The following is a 19,349-nucleotide window of genomic DNA, read 5'->3' on the forward strand; positions in this document are numbered from 1 at the left end:
TGGAGAGTCAGGAGGGTGGAATGGGGTGGAGTCTGGAGATTTTGCTCTGGGACCAGTGATACTTCAATACTTTGCTATTCTGCCAGGGCCTGTTAACACTTAATAACATCCTTTGCCCCAGCCCGAAAGACCCAGAACCCTGCCAGGCCATGGATCAGGAGGCTGGTGATTGCTGTCTTGGGACTACCTGGATCTAAAGAAGGATATGCCCTTTGCATGGAGGCCTTTGAGGATACCTGGGCCCCAGTCTTCACTTGAGGGAGCCTCCTGATGTTATTTCTGCCCCTCCCCCATTCTGGTCCACATCTGATTCAAAGGAAAAGAAGACGGCACAGCTAAACCTTGGGGCTGAGCAGTACTTAAGGAGCCCAAGAAAAACAAGAGACAGTAATCCCTACTAGGGCCCCTGATCGCCTTTCTACAATCGATGCCTTTGATTGGCACTTCCCCTGTCCTTCAGGAGTCAGACCTAGTCTTGTTTGGGATGTGCCCATTGTCCCCACTCCCAGTCCCACCCCCAGTGTTTCAGTAGCTGTGTCAGGGCTGAAGCCAGAGACAGCTGGGGGACAACTGGTAGGAGATACCTCATCTACCAACTGTGCTCTCTGCTCTCCTCCCCCTGACACCCCTCCTCCTCAGCCCCTTACCACCTCCAGCAGCTGTAGCAGCCAAGACCAGGTCTGGTTCAGAGGCCCACACACTAGGGCAGTTTATCCAATTCCTACCTCCTTGGGACCCCAGTGTACTGAAGGCGACGCAGGCTGAGCTCTGATACTCTTGGAGCTATCTTTGGGGAGGTTGCAGTCTCACCACAAGAGGCATGGTGGTCCACCAGCAAAATGACAGATTGTGTGAGGGAGTTGAAGCAGCCCTGGCCCTTGGTGCTCTTAGTTCTAGGCTTACCCCTGGCACTAAATTGCGGTGTGACCTTGAGTAAATCACCTCCCTTCTCTGGATTTCCTTAGCTATAAAAGAAAGGGGTTAGAGCAGGTCTCCAGAGATCACTCAGGTTTCAAAGTAGTACAATGACCCACAAAGTGAGAAAACAGCCTTCTAAATAGCAAGCTAAATATTAAAATCAAATATAATTAATGTGATTTATATAATTCATAGCCAGTGCTATTCTCAATAGAAATATTTCCTACAAGCTGTGAAATTAAAAGTATTAACACTCTCTTTCTCAAAGAAAGTTTGTTAGAAACTTAATTGTGGCATTACACTCTTGGCTTATGCTTTGTTTTTATTGCTAGTAGGAAAGGATACTTTGTTTTCAGTGCCTCTCCATTCAGGACAGTGGAAAGGGCTGTATCATGTAGAAGGAGAGGGAGAGCCCCATTGACCTGTGTTGGTGGTAGGAGGGTGGCCCTGGGAAAGGCAGGACTGTTACCTTAGAGCTGGCCAGGATTAGACATTGTGTGTCTGGAGCTGGAGGGAGGTGCAGGGTGACCTTGAGATGCCCACCTTCTACCTTTCCTGCACCCATTTTTGGCTCCCCCAACCTGAGGCTGGGCTGTGAGGCCTTGGCCCTAAACAATCCTTCAAGGGAAGGTATAGTTTGGGAAGGAGGCAAGGCTCAAGGGGGTGCTCCCCGTCCCTTAGTGGGAGAGGAGGCCTGAATCCCGCCAATGGAAGCCAAGAATAATTCTGGCTGGGATCCCAGGCCCAGCATAGGAGCTGAGTCACAGTAAAGGGCAGAGTAGAGAGTAGACAGGAGACCCTGAGCTTCTCCAGTCAAAAAGGCTGAGGGACAGCCTTTTTTGAGAACTACCATGGGTGTTTTTGCTGAGTGGCAGCAAGAAGGGTGAGTCTGAATCAGATGAGAGAGACACATGGAAGGGAACAGGACCTATGAGTTCTTTTCAGGCTGGCTCAGGGGAGCAAGAGACCCTTCCTTTGGAGGGGCCCAGCTCTGGGAAGTTGAGAGGAGGCAGTTTAGGGTTGCCAGGTCCCCCCTTCCTCTGGAAGCACTAACGCTGCCACCCTCTGCTGGATGGAGAGAGAGCTGCATCTCCCTAGACTGGAGCTGGAATGCAGTGTGACCAGAACTCCTAGGTCCTACCCCATCTCCTTTCTTGATCTTGGGGTGTGGCTTCTACCCCCTCCCACTGTTGTCAGGGTTAATAACCATGAGCCACCAGATGGAGGGTTTTTGGATTTTTTAAATTCTCACCTGAGGATATGTTTTTATTGATTTTAGGGAGAATGAGAGGGGAAGAGAGAGAGAAACATCAATGTGAGACAAAAACAAGAGAGAAACATCAATCGGTTGCCTCCCGTATGAGCCCTGACCTGAGTTCAAACCACAACCTGGGTATGTGCCCTGACCAGGAATCAAACCAGCAACCTTTCGATGTACTGGATGACTCTCCAACCAACTAAACCAAATCGGCCAGGGCAGGTGGAGGGTTAATATGTCCTAAAAAGGGACTGCTGAGTCACCTTCCTGTGGGGATCTCCTAACTGTCCCTTCCTTTGGCCAGTGGCCTCTCTCTCACTCTACAAGATGTTCTATCTCTTCCTAGGCATCCTTTCTCCCCCATGCCTCCACTTCTGGTCTGTTCCCAGGCCTCACTTCTGCATTTTTGTGATAACACAGGAATGATTTCTGTAGAAAAAGGCCAGGAAGAAAGGAAAGTGGAGTTTGGCAGGGGACCTTGAGGGAGCGGTTAGTTAGGAAGCCAGCCTCCTGTTGTCCAGGACCCCAGTGCCCTGGCCTGTGGCTGCAGGCTTCTCTCGCCTCTGTACAATGCCACGTTGATATACTCAGCAGCTGTGACTCAGTCTGGGCCCCCTGCCAGGCCCAGTGTCTGAACATGTCAGCAGGCCTCCTGTCCCCCTTCTCAGCACTAGTTCCCCCATCCCAGCCATCCCTTTGGAATTAAGATCCAGCTTTGTTTGGGGGCAGGACAGCTGAGATCCTGGTGGCTCTGGAAGAAGATCTGATGGGCCTCAGACACTTAGCATGTGTGGCGGGTGTCACACCCAAGAGAGAGGCATGTGGAAGCAGAGCTATGCCTGCTGTGGGTGCATGTGCCTGTATGGGGAGGTCAGGAGTGAGGGGGTCCGTCCTGGAGGGCCTACCATATACTTTCTGGGTTTAAAAGACATTTCGAACTCACAGGGACCCTGGAACACCTCCCCCTCAGTTCCTCTCTTTACTCTCCAGAGTGGGGAGGCCAGATGTCCCAGCCTCCCCACACCCTGCCATTACCTGAAAGTGAGGCCAAACCCACAGACCAGCCAAGAAACCAAGCAGTGGTTCCTTCTGGAGACGGAGGATGCCAAACCTCGGCTTGCACACAGTGTGGGAGTGTGATGTCTGAGGGCCGTTTCACTAGGCTTCTGTATCCCTCTCTGTCCAGGGTGTCTCCCGCATTCTCTTCCTGGGTATCTCTGTGCCACTCTCAGTGCCCCCTGCATGCATCGTGTCATTGTCTGTGTTCTGTCCTGTCTGCTATTAGTGTCCTTAGGTGACCCGGTGGACAGGTTTTTAGTGTCTGAGCCTACCCTTTTCCAGGCCTTAGTTTCTGCATCTGTAAAAGCGCAGGAGGAGGTCCCTCTAGAAGCCTTGAGCATATGTATGATCCTCCTAGTGTCAAGGCATCAGGGGACATACAGAAAAAAGCCCCAGAGATTCGGTGTAAGTGGAGAGAGAATAAACCAGTGGGTTAAACAACACTGAACACGTTTGGGAAGAGGAGGGGGGTTGGAGTGCAGGGCTAAGGTGGGGCTCAAGGTTGGGGTGGATTTGGATAGATGGAGGGAGGAGGGGAAGGGGAATATACTGCAGTGGGAGGGGTTGCTGGAACAAAGGGAGGAGTAGTAGGGACCTGCAGGCAGGCTTGGGGTGGCCCTAGGAGCTGCCCCATCACTGGCAGGAAGTCAGCCTGGCCACGGGTTTAGACACCTGGGAGGACAGGAAAGAGCAGTTCCTAAGCCAGGAGGGCCAGCACTCTCTGCCCAGCCCTGCCCAGCCACAGGGGGCGCTCTTTCGTGGGAGGCAGGAAATGCCCAGGGGCTCAGAGACCTTTGCTCTCCTACCCTTCCTCTCCCCTCCCCACTTCTCCAGGGTCTCCCTTCAACCATGGGGAACTCCATTGGCTGGTGAGGCTGAGGGGCTGAGATAGGGCCTACAAGGGGCCTGGAGTGGGTGTGAGGGAGCCCTCTTGCCCAGTTTCCCTCCCACTTCTTATTTTAGCCCAGCCCATGTCTCTGCTCCCCTTGTCTCTTCCTCAGCCCAGGGGAGGAAATAGGGGTCCTTCCTCAGGGCCTAGCAAGTTGCTCCCAGCAACCAGGCCCACAGAGGCCTGCAGCAGGCCCTGGCTTCCATATCTGGCATCCAAACTGGGCTGAAGAGGGTGACTCAGCAGGTGGGTCAGCACTGGGCCCCATGCCCACCCAGCCCCTTTGCTATGCTGGGCGCCTTTCTTCCCCAAAAGCAGTCCCAGAGTCCTGACCTGCAGAGGCCTGGAGCTGGGCTCCCCATCTGGCCAGCCTCAGCCTAGCAGGCCCCAAGCCTTGCGCCAGGCCAGCCAGCCCCCTGCCATCCTTTCTGCCTTCTTTTCCTCGCTGTTCCTCTGCCCTTCTCCACCCATCTGTTCCCTCCTTCAGAGACCAGATTTGCCAGCTGTGGGAAGGGTTAGCAACAGGCTGCCCAGCCCTTCTTGCCTCAGGAGGCCCCTGGGATGGAGCCATTCCTGTGCTTGAGGAACCTGGCAGATGCGAGGGACTCACCCCTCCACTGGCATGGCATGGGGCCTGGGGCAGGACGCAGACAAAACCAGGGTCTCCCCTGTGAGCACTAGAGGATTTCCCGACCCCTGCCCGGGTATTGTCTGCCTGAGGATGAGTCAGCTGCAGAGCCCCTGGTTCCCACCCTTCCCAGCTCCCCTTGCCTGCCCCACCCTGTCCCCCCTGCCAACCCAGTGTGGGACAACATTCAACACGTGCCCAGTTTTCTCACTGCCACCCCCCAGTGGACTCCAGCACAGGTAGCACCACTGCTCTGGAGCTGAGCCCCTGGGCAGTGTCTCTTCGGGGTTTGAGCTAGGTTGGGAGACCCCAACTAGCTAGGAAGTGGCTTTGGGGGCTGGTGCGTGGGCAAGCCTGGGGAGGAGGTAGGAGGGAAGAGAGCCATGTGCGTGTGGCTCCCTGGCCGCAGATCTCCCGAGGTCTGAGTCACGAGCCATGAGTGATAGTGGCTTCTTCCCCACAGATGGGAGCTCCCCAAGCCTGGCTGAGAAAACCGCAAAGGCGCTTCCTCACTTCCCCCTCTGCTCATGGTTTTCCTCATCTGCAGGCTGTGTCTTAGTCCTTTCGTGGCATCTTTCAGGCAATAATCTAAGCCTCCAGGGGGAAAGGAAAATAGCCCCTTAATTTCTTTGGAGCCATTATCTCCTGGCAGATGCTAAAGCAGCACAGCCATCAGCTGTGCACGGACGGGATGTGCTGCAGGACCCTGGACTCTGCTTTCTGTGCCTCAGTTTCCTCAGTTACATAGTAATAGCATCTTTCTTATAGGGAAGCTGCAAAGATTGAGTTAACAGTGTGATATTTAGAGCAGCACCTGGTATATAACCAGCCCTATATGTGTTCGCTGTTACTATATTATTGTTACTATAACCAGCCCATCTTTGGGAGCAGTAGGAAGTGAAGAGGTTAGACTGAAGGGGAAATTCCTGTAGTTGTCCACCTGTAAGCTGCCAGAGGGCAGGGACTGTGTGTCTCTGTGTTCCTGGGTCAGGGTGTGCCACAGGCAGGGTATTTCCAAGAACTCCTAGAGTTCCTATTCTGGAGTCTGAGGAGGTCAGAGAGCAGGACTAGGGAAGAGATGCCTTTGAGATGTCTTCTGAAAGCATCGTTCTTTCCTGCTTCTCCCAGCTCAGGCTAGCTGGGCCGTGAGCCCTCCCCCTCCTGTTAGCTCTCCACGCTCTCTAGACCTATGGCTTAGAAAGCAGTGAGGTGGAGGAGCAGCAGTCCTGTGACCCTGTTCCTGCTGCTGCTTGCAGAGCATGACACTGGGCCCCTTTACCTTCCTCCTCTGTGCCTCAGTTTCCTTATCCGTAAAACGAGGGGGTTGAGCTGAACCCACTCTAAGCTCCTTCTCGTTCTCTAAATTCCAAGAGCCTCCCAGTACGGCCAGCTGCCAGCTGCGGCTGTTGGCCTACAGCGTAGAGCAGCCGCTTCTGGGAAGCCCTCGCCAGCCTTGGAGTCGACTCAAGGCCCTCGGAGCCTATGCCTGCCGCGTCTTCACTTTACCAGCGGTTTTTCTTCTTCCTCCCTCCTCCCCTGCAGCTGCCTCAGCTTCGGAAAAGTTCTGAAGTCATGGAAAGTTGGGGCTGTGCTCCCAGCCAGGGGCTGGGCCGGACGGCAGCCAAAACCTGAGCTGGGTTTTGACTTTATTTTTAGCTTTTCAGGCTGAGACGGAGGAGGGGAGACCTCCTCCAGTTCTGGAAGGGCCTCTTTTCACAGGAGACAGACACTGTTGCATTAAACAGCTTGTTTTGAGGTGTGGCCAGAGGCTGAACAGGAGCAAGCATGCAGGTTGGGGGTGCTCCCTCCAATTGTTCACATCCTTCCCGGGCCTGTCTGGACGTCACTCTGTCCCCCTCCGGGCGGAGCCCAGTTGAAGTGGAAGTGACTCCTGTTTGAATCTGCTAAGGTGGCAGAACACTGCCTCAGTCTTGGCCTCTCCCTCAGAGTGTCCTCAAGTCTGTCCTCTCCTTCCTGCTTCACAGTGAATTGTTGGGTCTCTTGGAGCTTAGCGCTTTTGTGGCAGGAGAAAAATGTTGGCAGGGCCACTTTTTTCCTTTCCAGGATAGAATATTTTCCCCCTCCTACGTTTGGTTTTCCTTTTCTCCATCTGCTGTGGTGGGTTTGTGCTGAAGGACTGATGTGTTACAGATGGCAGCTGGGACCAGGCCCTTTGGCTCTCCCCCACCCCCCGGGTCTAACCAGTTCACCAGACACTGGTGAAAGGATCGTAACATCTGTAGAGTTCTTGGATTCCCCAGAGCTTTTTAAGAAAATAGGACCCCTCTATTTCTCCAGTTCACTATCCAGCAAAAAATAATCACGGGCCCAGAAAGGGGAGGAGTAGCAGAGGCAACCCCTGCTTGCTTGGTTCTAGCTAAAGCTTTGCCTGGTTTGAGGAGTGGGGAAGTTAAAGGCTGGAGCCCAGATGGGCCTGGAGGCCATATCTGGAGCCCGATGCTGAGGCTTATGATCGATACATAGGGATCAGCATTCTCTCAGGCTCTGAGGAGGCCCAGAGGGAGGGAGCTGGAAACCCCGTGCTCTGCCCAGATCATGGGACCCAGACTGTGTCTGAGAGAGGGAATGGTCCATACCACGCCTGGTTATCCTCCCAGGTCTTCCTAAGTTCTATCCAGACTTTCTCAATCCACAGTCCCCAGAGTATAAAAGGGACTAGAGGAGGTGACCAATACCTTTAGGGCTCAAACTGAGAAGCATTAGGGATGCATAGAACTCAGGCCTGGGAGTCTGGCTGTCTGGGTCCCTGCAGCAGGGAAGGCTTGGCTGAATGAAAGGTGGGTGGAGTCAGGGAGGAGAAAGCTAAGCCCCGGTGTGGGAAGGGGTGGGAGACAAAGGTGGCCCTGTCTCTTTGGGAAGGCATGGGAGGGGAAAAACATAAGCATTCATCTCACGGGATCAAGCTTTGCCCTTGGCCCCAGGCACGTTCCTGAGCACTGAGTCATGGGAAGGGTGGAGAAGCAGGAAAGGGGTTTGGGGGGCTGGCAGATGCCAAGAAACCAAATCCCAGCATGCCCTCTCCTGGCAATTGGAGGGACAGCAGAACCAGGCCCCACAGCTGACCTCTGGGGAAGTGACTTCTCTCCTTAGGGAACCTGGCTCTCTCTAGGGACACAGACTCCTCCCCTTAAACCCATTCTTCCTTTCTTCTTTAGCAATACCAAAAAGGAAGGAGACTTGATGGCTGCCCAGGCCCGGCTCAAGGACCTGGAGGCTCTGCTCAACTCCAAAGAGGCTGCACTGAGCACTGCTCTCAGTGAGAAGCGCACGCTGGAGGGTGAGCTGCACGACCTGCGGGGTCAAGTGGCCAAGGTGAGACCACCCTCCAGCACCTGCCCATGAACCACCCCCCACACACCCACCTGCCTTTCACCCACCCCAAACAAATGAACACTCATTCTTCTACCCCAGTTGCTCTCAGGAGATGCCTGATCTGACCTATCCCCCAGCCTCAGGGCCATTCACCTGTCCTAGCGTCATTTCACCCCATCCAGACCATATTTCATCTTTCTTCACTGCCCATGGTGTCTAGCACAGTGAATTTAAAATAATCCATAAGCCATTTCCGTTTAATGTTGCAATGAACTGTGCTTGGCCTTGGATTCCCTCCTGCTTTGGCCCTCTTATAGAGAGTTGCAACCTCTCTGAGAGACAGGAGAGAACTCATAGTTGGGAGCTGATGGTTAATCACATATGGGATGCATGTTCTTAATGATTGGCATGTGTATATGGTGGTCTACTTTTTTTTTTAAAATTCTGATTTATTGATTTGAGAGAGAGAGAGAGAAAACAAACGACATTGATTTGTTATTCTGCTTATTTATGTATTCATTGGTTGTTTCTTTTTTTGTTGTTGTTAAATATACCTTTATTGATTTCAGGGAGAGGGGGAGAGAGATAGAAACATCAATGATGAGAGTCATTGATCTCCTGCACCCCCCCGAACTGGGGATCGAGCCCGCAACTCGGGCATGTGCCCTGACCAGGAATCGAACCTCGATCTCCTGGATCCTAGGTCAATGCTCAACTGCTGAGCTACGCCGGGCATTGGTTGTTTCTTGTATGTGCCCTGACTAGGGATTGAACCTGCAACCTTGGTGTATCGAGACAATGCTCTAACCAACTGAGCTACCTGGTCAGGGCTGGTGGTCTTTACTTTCAAAACACTTCACTGTCTATCCCATCCTCTAATCTCTCAAGCTAGGAAACAATTTAAAAAGCTGACTTGTTCTCAATTTCACAGCCTCATCTGCTCAGAGCAAGGCTAGGACTAGTCAATTGCCAAGGTTCTATCCTGGACTCTCTCCCCTCCCAGGCCCTACTACCAAAATACACTAAGGAGAGACCAGGAGATGCTGGTTGACTACAAAACCAAGCCTGGGCCGTTCTCCTCCCGGGTCTCTTGCTTCCAGCTCTACCCTGCCCCCTAGCCCTTCCCAGCTGCACTGGACAGCCTGTGCTTTCTGAGATGAAAATCTAAGAAAGGTGCTTTCCTGCTCAAACTTCCAGCTCAGCCACCTCTTCCATCATTCCACCCTTGACCCCCATCCTTCAGGCTCAGTAGTACTGACCCTCCTGAAGATCCTGAAGGCAAGTGTACCTTCATACCCCTGTGCCTTTGTACATGCTCTTCTCTGCTCTCCAGTCCAGCAGCATCCCTCCCCATGTTCCACTAACCTGTCCTTCAGGTCTCAGACTCTTGGAGCCCTTCCCAGACCTCGTCTACCACCCCAGGCACACTTTGGTTCCTTTTCTTGTGTTCCCGCTGGACTTTGGGCATCCCTCTTTTATAGCAATTTCTGTGTTGTGCGAGAGACGGTAGTTGCTATCTCTTATTTCTTAGCAAGTACCTACCCAGAGTAGTTACTCTGAGTCAGGATATATCATTACCTCCGTGAACCTTCAAGGCTCTCACTCCCCTGGACCTGTTTCACACACATAAAGGGATGCACTGGGAACAGCCCAGCCCTCAGCCTCCTTCCAGCTCTGATATTCTGTGACCTCTCTCCCTGACCTCTGCCCCCTTCCTCTCAGCTGGAGGCAGCCCTAGGTGAGGCCAAGAAACAACTTCAGGATGAGATGCTGCGGCGGGTAGATGCTGAGAACAGGCTGCAGACCCTGAAGGAGGAACTGGACTTCCAGAAGAATATCTACAGCGAGGTGGGCACTGTGCCTTGCAGGCCAGAGGACCAGGGCTGGGTGGTTCAGACACCAGGGTTGGGGCTGGAGAATCAGCTGTGTACAGAGCTCAACTGCTTGACTCCCTTGCACTAGTGGATGGGGTGGGGGTCGGGGAGTGACCAGCACCTACCTCCCAGGTTAAAGTGGGGCTAACAATGGCCCATGGGGTTAGGATTAGGCAGGGAGCTTGGCCACCTGGGTCTTAGCCTCTAAGGACCTAGTTCTCATTTTGATTTCTGTGTCCAACCCTTCCAGGAGCTGCGTGAGACCAAGCGCCGCCATGAGACCCGGCTGGTGGAGATTGATAACGGGAAGCAGCGAGAGTTTGAGAGCCGGCTGTCAGATGCCCTGCAGGAGCTGCGGGCCCAACATGAGGACCAGGTGGAACAGTACAAGAAGGAGCTGGAGAAGACCTATTCTGCTAAGGTACTTCCTCTGCCCCAGCAGCCCTCCCCTGCCCACCCCGGAGTGTTCCACAGGGGATCAGGAAGCTCAGGGTGCCCCAGACCTGTGATTGCAGCAGTAGTGCCCTTCTCAGGTCCTCTCTCCCTCCCATGCCCTGTAGCCCTAACCCTGTTCCCTCCCTTCCAGCTGGATAATGCCAGGCAATCAGCCGAGAGGAACAGCAACCTGGTGGGGGCCGCGCATGAGGAGCTGCAGCAGTCCCGAATTCGCATCGACAGCCTCTCAGCTCAGCTCAGCCAGCTGCAGAAGCAGGTAATGCCCCCACCTCACCCCTTACCCCAGAGGCCAATAGTCTGGGCAGGATGTAGGGTGGAAGTCCAGGGGGGCTTCCTAAGGAGGGGGTAGAGGTAAGGGACAGAACATGCTCCCAGGACCACAGACTGAGAAAGGGCCTGGGATTTGGAGTGAGATGACCTGGACTACCTCTTATCTCACCTGTATGACCTTCACTCCATAAGAATGGAGATCATTCTTACCTTCCCAAACTTACAGATCTGCCAGGAGATTCTGTGAGGTGTTAAAAGCATCAATATTATTCTAGCTGGCTGTGCCATTTGTGACAGGAGGAAGTAGGTTCTAGCCTCAGAACGAGAGATTTCAGTTAGATATTGGGAAGGGCTTCGGGCTCGCCAGCCCAGGCCATGTTAGAGCCCATGATAGTCTCTGGTGGGAGCCTGGAGTTCCTGGGGAGTGTGGCTGGGTGTCCCCCACCCCTTACCTATCTGAACTCGGAGTCCTTGGGACCTCACCGGCTCCCTGCCTTGCTCACCCAGCTGACAGCTAAGGAAGCGAAGCTGCGGGACCTGGAGGATTCACTGTCCCGTGAGCGGGACACCAGCCGGCGGCTACTGGCCGAGAAGGAGCGGGAGATGGCAGATATGCGGGCAAGGATGCAGCAGCAGCTGGACGAGTACCAGGAGCTGCTGGACATCAAGCTGGCGCTGGACATGGAGATCCACGCCTACCGCAAACTCCTGGAGGGCGAGGAGGAGAGGTGCGTCGGGGAGGAGCTGGGAGGCGCTCGCAGCTGCCCTCGCCTGTGACTGGCCTTGACAAGGCTCTCCACTCTGTCTCCCCCTCCCCAGGCTACGCCTGTCCCCCAGCCCCACCTCGCAGCGCAGCCGCGGCCGCGCCTCCTCGCACTCGTCCCAGACACAGGGCGGGGGCAGCATCACCAAGAAGCGCAAGCTGGAGTCGTCGGAGAGCCGCAGCAGCTTCTCGCAGCACGCTCGCACCAGCGGGCGCGTGGCCGTGGAGGAGGTCGATGAGGAAGGCAAGTTCGTGCGGCTGCGCAACAAGTCCAATGAGGTAGGCGGCCAGGCCGGCTGGGGGAATACGCTGGGTGAGGGCAGGCCCGGAAAGGCGAAGGGGCCACGTCCGGAGAGAGGCAGCCCCGGTGAGTGTGTGTGTCTCCCCACACTCTGGTTCTGGCCTGGCTCCAGGACTCATCGTTGGCTATAAGGCCTTAGGCAAGTTGTTTAACCCACGAGCGTCAGTTTCCTCATGTGTAAAATGGGGATGAACAGTAGTCCCTAACTCTTTGAGTTGTGGAGGTGAAAGTATCGAGTGTGGTATAGCCTAAGTGCCCGCAGGTCGCAGCTGTTACCCTTGAGGGGTAGGGTAGTGGGTGGAGGGATGGAGGGAGAGGCCTCCAATTGTGCCTGCTGGGCCCTTGAGCGCTATAAATCCAGGAACCTGATGAGCATCTCCACCTTCCCCTCCCCTCCCTGGCAGGACCAGTCCATGGGCAACTGGCAGATCAAGCGCCAGAATGGAGATGATCCCCTGCTGACCTACCGCTTCCCACCAAAGTTCACCCTGAAGGCTGGGCAGGTGGTGACGGTGAGTGGCAGGGTGTTTGGAATTGGGTGGGGACTGGCTGGCCTAAGGACGGGTGCGCTGGAGTGAGCGCCCTTCCCTAATCCTCTCTCTCTAGATCTGGGCTGCAGGAGCGGGGGCCACCCATAGCCCCCCTACCGACTTGGTTTGGAAGGCACAGAACACCTGGGGCTGTGGAAACAGCCTGCGCACGGCTCTCATCAACTCCACTGGGGAGGTGAGTATGCTGCAGGCTGGCCTCTTCCTGGGCAAGGCTCCCCTAGTGACCACAATCCAGGGGACTCCCCTGGGGGCAGTTGAGAGCCAGCTGCCCCAACCCAAGGAAGCCAATTCAGGGCCACTTATCTCTGTGGTGCAGTCCTGGGCCCTAAACTCTCCACCCAGTGGGCAAACCAAAAGATGCCTCCTCCGTCAGCCTGGGTGGTGGAAGTTAGACAGCGCCGAGTGTTAAAGGCAGAATCACACTCCTACCCAGACAGTTTGACAGTGTTCCTCTGGGGTAGAAACCAGTTCCTTAGCTCCAGCTCCATGGAGGACAAGTAAGAAGCAGGCTGGACAAAGGGCAGACCACAAGAACGGTTCTTAGGTGGTCACTGTGGGTGGCTACACTGCGCACCCCTTCCCTGGCCCTGACCCCTAACCCTTGGGCCTGGTCCCATGTCCCTGACAGGAGGTAGCCATGCGCAAGCTGGTGCGCTCAGTGACTGTGGTCGATGACGATGACGATGAGGACGGAGATGACCTGATCCATCACCACCACGTGAGTGGCAGCCGCCGCTGAGGCCGAGCCCACACTGGGCAGCCAGCCGGGACTGGGGGCAGCCTCTCCCTGGCCTCCCCATGCCAAAAATCGTTTCATTAAAGAACGTTTTGGAACTTCACTTGCTGCCCTGGCTTTTCTTCTCTCTCCTCCCTATACCTTGAACAGGGAACCCAGGTGTCTGGGCGCCCTACTCTGGTAAGGAAGGGAGTGGGAACTCTCTGATGCCATGGAATATTCCCATGGGAGCAGTGGACAAGGGTCCGGATTTGTCTCCTGGGAAGGGGACGGGAGGACAGACGTGGGGCATCCAGCCCTGCCTCTCTCCCCCCATTTCTGTTGCATGCATGTCCTTTCTTCCCCATTTTCCTGCAAGATCCTTCTCTCATTCCCACCCTCTCTGATTTATTTTGCATGCCTGCTGCCCTACAAGCCTACTCACTCTCTCCCCCCACTTAAGCTTAGGGTAGCTAGGACAGAGTCAGAGCCACAACTCCATTCCCTGTCCCCAAGTCTTCCTGACCCTTCTCCCTTTCACATCTCCCCTCCCCCTCCTCCCAGCCCAGCCTCTCAAGCCCTATTGCCTGCGCTCTGGTCCCTTGAGGACAGAACCCCACCTACCTGCGTGATGGCGGGGAGCCTGCAGGAGCGTGGAGCTGGCTGTTAGGCCTAAGCAGTCAGTCCCAAACTCGCCGTCCCGCCTGAGCCTTGTCTCCCTCCTCAGGGATCCCACTGCAGCAGCTCGGGGGACCCAGCTGAGTACAACCTGCGCTCTCGCACTGTGCTGTGCGGGACTTGCGGGCAGCCCGCCGATAAGGCGTCTGCCAGCGGCTCAGGAGCCCAGGTGGGCGGATCCATCTCCTCTGGCTCTTCTGCCTCCAGTGTCACAGTCACTCGCAGCTACCGCAGTGTGGGGGGCAGTGGGGGTGGCAGCTTCGGGGACAACCTGGTCACCCGCTCCTACCTCCTGGGCAACTCCAGTCGCCGAACCCAGGTGAGTTGTTTTTTTACCTCCACACCCCACAGGCAGAGGACCCTGGTCCTTAAGGGTTAGAGCAAGGTGGCCCTGTGAGGGGAGAGCCTTCTCTCCCGCAGCCCGGGGGAGCGGGAGCCTCCCCACTGCCACCCAAGATCCTAGACAGTTCACTCCTGCATTCTGCCCCTCCTGTCTGAGCCCCAGACTGGAGGGCAGGGGCAGGGCTGAGGGTTGGGAGGGCGGGTAGGGGGCCAGGCACTGCCCTCATACCTCTCTCCTTCTCTCTTCTCTCTTAGAACCCCCAGAACTGCAGCATCATGTAATCTGGGACCTGCCAGGCAGAGGTGGGGACGCAGGCCTCCTGCTTCCTCCTCACCTCATGGCCATCCCATCCCTGCACCTCATGGGATGGGGCTTGAAGCCAAAGAAAAATGCCCCTTTGGTTTTTTTCTTCTATGTGTTTTTTTCTAAGAGAAATTATTTTCTACAGTGGTTTTATACTGAAGGAAGAACACAAGCAAAAAAAAAAAAAGCATATATCTCAGTTTGTCCTTCATTTCCCCAGCTTTCAGGAAACTCCATATCTGCCTTAAAACCAAAGAGAGCTCCTCTAGGAGCCAAGGGATGGGGGTGCTTTTACAGAGCTGAGTTCCTGCTTTTCTGCCCTGCCTGCAGCCCCACCCCGGGACCCCATGAACATGGTGCCTGAGAGGCAGGTGCAGTCTTCTCTGCCACCTTCCCAGGGAGGAGGGCTGGGCTGGCCCCCATCGGTCCAGTGTACCTGGCTGAGGCTCCTCTTCCTGCCCGCCCCCAGTCCCACCCCTGTCCCTAGCCCCAGGGTGATGATTCTCCCACGTACTAGCTTCGCTTGCTTTTTTGTATTTTATGTAGACAAGAGATGGGAATGAGGTGAGCGGTAAAGGAAGGGGAAGAAAGGTCAGTGTGGACCTGCTTTCACCCAGCTTTAGAGCAGGAGCAGGGTCTGCCCGGTCACTGGAGATCGAGGTCAAGTGGGTACAGGGGAGACAGGAAAGGAGGCTTACTAGAAAGGGTGAGAGCCTGTGGGGCCCCACCCCAGGAGGAAGGCGAGAAGGGGTGGAGGGTGTGTGGCAGTGGTTTTTGACAAACACTAAGGATCCCCTTGGCTCCCCATTCCCCATCTGCACCCCTTCTCTCCTCCCTGTGTCAATACACTAGCTGTTTCTATTCCTGTCTGCTGTGGTGTCTTTGTTGGTGGGCGTCACCGTGTGTTCTGAGGGGCAGACACACAAATGTTGCACTGTCACCAGCGTCCTCATGCTCACTGTTGCCCAGCCTCACCCCTGCTCTAGGTGGGGGGGCAAGATGCAGTCCTCAGAGCACCCCAGGTGCACATTTGTGGTGGCTGTGGGCAGAGGCTGTGACATAAGCAACACTCAGGGGGCTCTCCCTTCACCCCACCAGCACTTACCCAGTACCTTCTACATACTGGGGACCTTCTACATATGGACCCAGTCTCAGGGTAGTGACATCTCAGGGAGTAGAAGCAAGTGAGGGCCACAGGAAAGTAGTAGACTGACTGCAAACACACAGATAATGTCCCTTTATGCCTTACTCTGCTCAGCTTGGGGAGAGGAAATAAATAAGGCAACAAATTCAGTGCCCTCAGGGAACTTACACTCCAGCAATAGTCAAGAAACATGGATTGCTGAGGACAAAGGGGTGTGTCAGGCAGAGCAGGAGCCTCAGAGAGGGAGGTGGTTTTATAATCTGGAGGCATGAGGAACCCAGACTAATGGAAAGGACCTCAAAATAGGAAAGTGAGTCATGGTGACCGGCCTTTCTGTGGCTTTTTGTACAACCTAAAGCATCTCTGCACCGTCTCATTTGACCCTCTTACTGTCTCAAAAGGTAGTTATTGTCCCCTTTGCCCCTAGAAATGGGGACTCAAGGCCACACAGCTTTAGGCAAGTAGCCAAGGGCTCTGCAGCCAAGGGCTCTGGCTGCAGACCCTTGCTCCTGTGACATCATACTCCCCATCTGAACAAAAAATACTGATGATAAAATATACGTTTACATCCCCTGGGCAGAATAGTTAAGCCTGCTTTCAAATCAGTGAGAGCCTGGCCAGCATAGCTCAGCGGTTGAGCATCAACCTAGGATCCAGGAGATCGGGGTTCGATTCCCAGTCAGGGCATGTACATGGGTTGTGGGCTCAACCCCAAGTGGGGGGCGTGCAGGAGGCAGCTGATCAATGAGTTTCTCATTGATGTTTCTATCTCTCTCTCTCCCTCTCCCTTCTTCTCTCTGAAATCAATTTTTTAAAACATATTAAAAAAAATTAGTGAGAAAAAGCATGTGTGGGATTATGAGAAAACATTGGAAAAAGCAAAATGAAATGAGCCTCTGAATTCATTCTGGAAACCCCTGTTTCCCCACGGGCTTTGAAAGGGCTTCTGAGAGAATGAGGTCCCTGCCTCATGTGGGCAAATTCAAAGAAGGAAACCCCTCTCCCAGCCCTGGGCTAAGGCCCCAGGGGCCCTGGTGGGCCTTGGACATCAGTGAAGGAGGCCCATCTCTGAGGGCGCCTACATGCACTTCCAAGTCTGGGCACCTGGGGGCGCCAGAGCCCCACCCATGGCCAACAAGGGGTCCACTCACCTTGGGCTCAGTTGAGCCTGGTGGATGGATCTGGCTCTGAATTATAGGGGCTGTGGGGACACTGTGGGCTGGGGAACACCAGAACCAGCAGGCCAGAGGGCTGAGGGGATAAGGCAAGTCAGCGAAAACTGCTGCAAGCTGGTCACCTCACATGACAGGACACAACACTCAGCAGGCCACATGTAATTATACATTATATATATATATATTTGTTGTTGTTAGAATGTAACACATAACCTGTAGTAAAACTGAAAACACAGATAAGTACAAAGAAGAAGGGGGGGGGGAATCATCCCTTTTCAATCACCCAGAGGCAACCACTGATGGATCTCCTTCAAGATGTTTTTTCCTGAGCATGTACTTTACACAGTTAAGATCTCACTGTGGCTTAAAATTCGATTCTGCTCTTTTCTCAGTTAAAATGCATAAGCAATTTCCAATGTACTTTCAAAGTTTATAAACATTATTTTTAAATAACTGATTCTTTTTCTGTCTGTTTCATGTAACACTTTGCCATTGCAGAGAGGACAGAAAAGGAGCAAGAGAAAAAAAATCATCTCAGCAAAACCATCATGAACATTATGGTGGGAGGACGTTGAGCATTTTATTTCATTTTATTTTTCAATTTTGAAATAGACACAACATTTACAATTTTTTTACTGGCTGTTATAAATAATGCTTCCTGGAATGTATATCTTTGCACATATCTCTAGGAATTTCCATGAAATAAGTTCCAAGAAGGAGACTGGCTAACTCAGAGGTGTCCACATTATAAAGGCCATTGATAATATTTCCAAGTGTCACCCAGAGAAACTAGACCTTTGTCATTCTCACCTGCAGCGGAGCTTACTTCCCCTCATACTCCCCCCAACACCACAAGTTTTGTCAGTTTTAATTTTTGCTAACTTGATAGGAAAACAATTATTTTTCATTATTGTTTCAAATCACATTTGTTTGAAAAGAAGTTGAAATTTTTTTATTAATATGTATGGGTTACTTGCATTTCTTCTGGTGTAACATGTTTCTATACCTTTTACTCATTTTTTTCTTTTTATGTATTGATTGTAAAGAGAGAAAGAAACATTGATTTGCTGTTCCGCTTCTTTATGCATCATTCGTTGACTCTTGTATGTGCTCTGACCCAGGGATCAAACCCAAAACCTGGGAGTATCAGGACGATGCTCTAACTAACTGAACTGCCCAGCCAAACCCTTTGCTCATTTTTAATTTTTTATTGCCAAGATTATCTTTTTCATGTTGATTTTTAAGATTACATGTTTTGAAAATATTTTATAAAGGGTGTTTATTATATAAACAGACTTTTTCAATGTTTATACAACACTTCATTTAATTCCCCTCTGGACATTTCATTAATTCCCAGTTTTATATTGTAAAGAATGCTACAGCGAATGCTTTTTCTTTAAATATTTCAGGTGCCCCGCTGGCATGGCTCAGTGGTTGAGCATCAGCCTATGATCTAGGAGATCAAGGATCGATTCCCGGTCAGGGCACATGCCCGGGTTGTGGGCTTGATCCCCAGTCGGGGGCGTGCAGGAGGCAGCCGATCAATGACTCTGTCATCATTGATATTTCTCTCTCTCCCTCTCCTTTCCTCTCTCTGAAATCGATAAAGATATATTTTAAATAAATAAATAAATAAATAAATAAATAAATAAATAAATAAATAAATATTTCAGGTAATTTCTTAGGATGGAATCCTAATGACTCCCCTGATGACTGGTCTAAATTTGTGACCACCCCCCACCCCCTGTACTGCCTCCCCCGTTGCTCCTGTCCCTAGCCCAGTGTCCCCTTTCTCCAGGTCCTCTCTCTTCCAACTTCCCCTCCTCACTCTCAGCTGCTGACCTGTTTCCTTCTTTCTTCCAAAAAGACTGCTCTTGTCAAGGTCCCCATGCCCTGCACATTGCTTGCCCCGTGGTGACTTCTCAGTCCTCATCTGCCTTGAACTTCTTTGTCACGATGATCACTCTCTGGTCCTCCTCAGCTTACGCTGCTGGTTCTTCTTCTCCCTGACCTCTGACCTCTGACCTCTGACAGAGGGCATGCCCCAGGGCTCAATTCTTCTCCTCTCTGCCTATGCTAGGCCCCAAGAGACTCCCTCCAGCCTCATGACTGGTGACTCCCAAGTTTACAGTTTATCCCATTCCTTTGCCCTAAATTCCAGTCATGAATATCCATTCCATGGTCTAATGGCATCTCAAAGTTAACACGCCCCAAACTGATATCCTGAGGTCTACCCACGTCCCCCCCTTCCCCCCACCCCATGTGCTAGGCCACAGTCTTCCCCATCTCAGCTGGTGACCATCCTTCCTTCCAGCTGTTCAGGCAAAAGGACCTGCAGTTCATCCTAAACTCCTCTCGTCCTCTCGCACCCTACATTCACCCCATTAGCAAATCCTGTCGGCTCCATCTTTAAAATATATCTGGAATCCAGTAAGAATGCCTACCACCACCACCGCCACCGCCGCCATCTCCTGTCTGGATTATGGCACTAGTTTCCAAAGTGGTCTCCTTCCTGCTCTCGCTCCATGCAGTTTATTCTCCACACAGCAGCAGAGTGATCCTGTGATAGCTTGTTTTTTCCTGCTCAAAACCTTCCAGAACCTTCCCAAAGCCCTCAATGTAAAAGCCGAAGTCCTCACAATGCCAGGCAAAGCCAGACGTGACGATCCATCCCTTCACCTCGTGTCTCAG

General features: G+C 53.1%; 1 protein-coding gene across 1 annotated transcript in view; it reads left to right on the plus strand.

Annotated features, from left to right (window-relative positions):
• The window catches only part of LMNA (lamin A/C), a 43,247-nt gene extending 28,047 nt beyond the window's left edge, over positions 1–15,200 (plus strand). Inside the window, exons 3-13 of the mRNA XM_081120640.1 lie at positions 7,929–8,085; positions 9,808–9,933; positions 10,210–10,380; positions 10,546–10,671; positions 11,193–11,413; positions 11,505–11,727; positions 12,154–12,261; positions 12,356–12,475; positions 12,929–13,018; positions 13,743–14,012; positions 14,291–15,200. Of these exons, the coding sequence (XP_080976766.1) occupies positions 7,929–8,085; positions 9,808–9,933; positions 10,210–10,380; positions 10,546–10,671; positions 11,193–11,413; positions 11,505–11,727; positions 12,154–12,261; positions 12,356–12,475; positions 12,929–13,018; positions 13,743–14,012; positions 14,291–14,317 (1,639 nt within the window). The 3' untranslated portion in view covers positions 14,318–15,200. The remainder of the gene's footprint in view (positions 1–7,928; positions 8,086–9,807; positions 9,934–10,209; positions 10,381–10,545; positions 10,672–11,192; positions 11,414–11,504; positions 11,728–12,153; positions 12,262–12,355; positions 12,476–12,928; positions 13,019–13,742; positions 14,013–14,290) is intronic.
• The last annotated feature ends 4,149 nt before the right edge of the window (positions 15,201–19,349 follow it).

Source organism: Miniopterus schreibersii, assembly GCF_964146895.1.
Source record: "Miniopterus schreibersii genome assembly, chromosome: 19".
In the NCBI taxonomy this organism is placed as follows: Eukaryota; Metazoa; Chordata; class Mammalia; order Chiroptera; family Miniopteridae; genus Miniopterus; species Miniopterus schreibersii.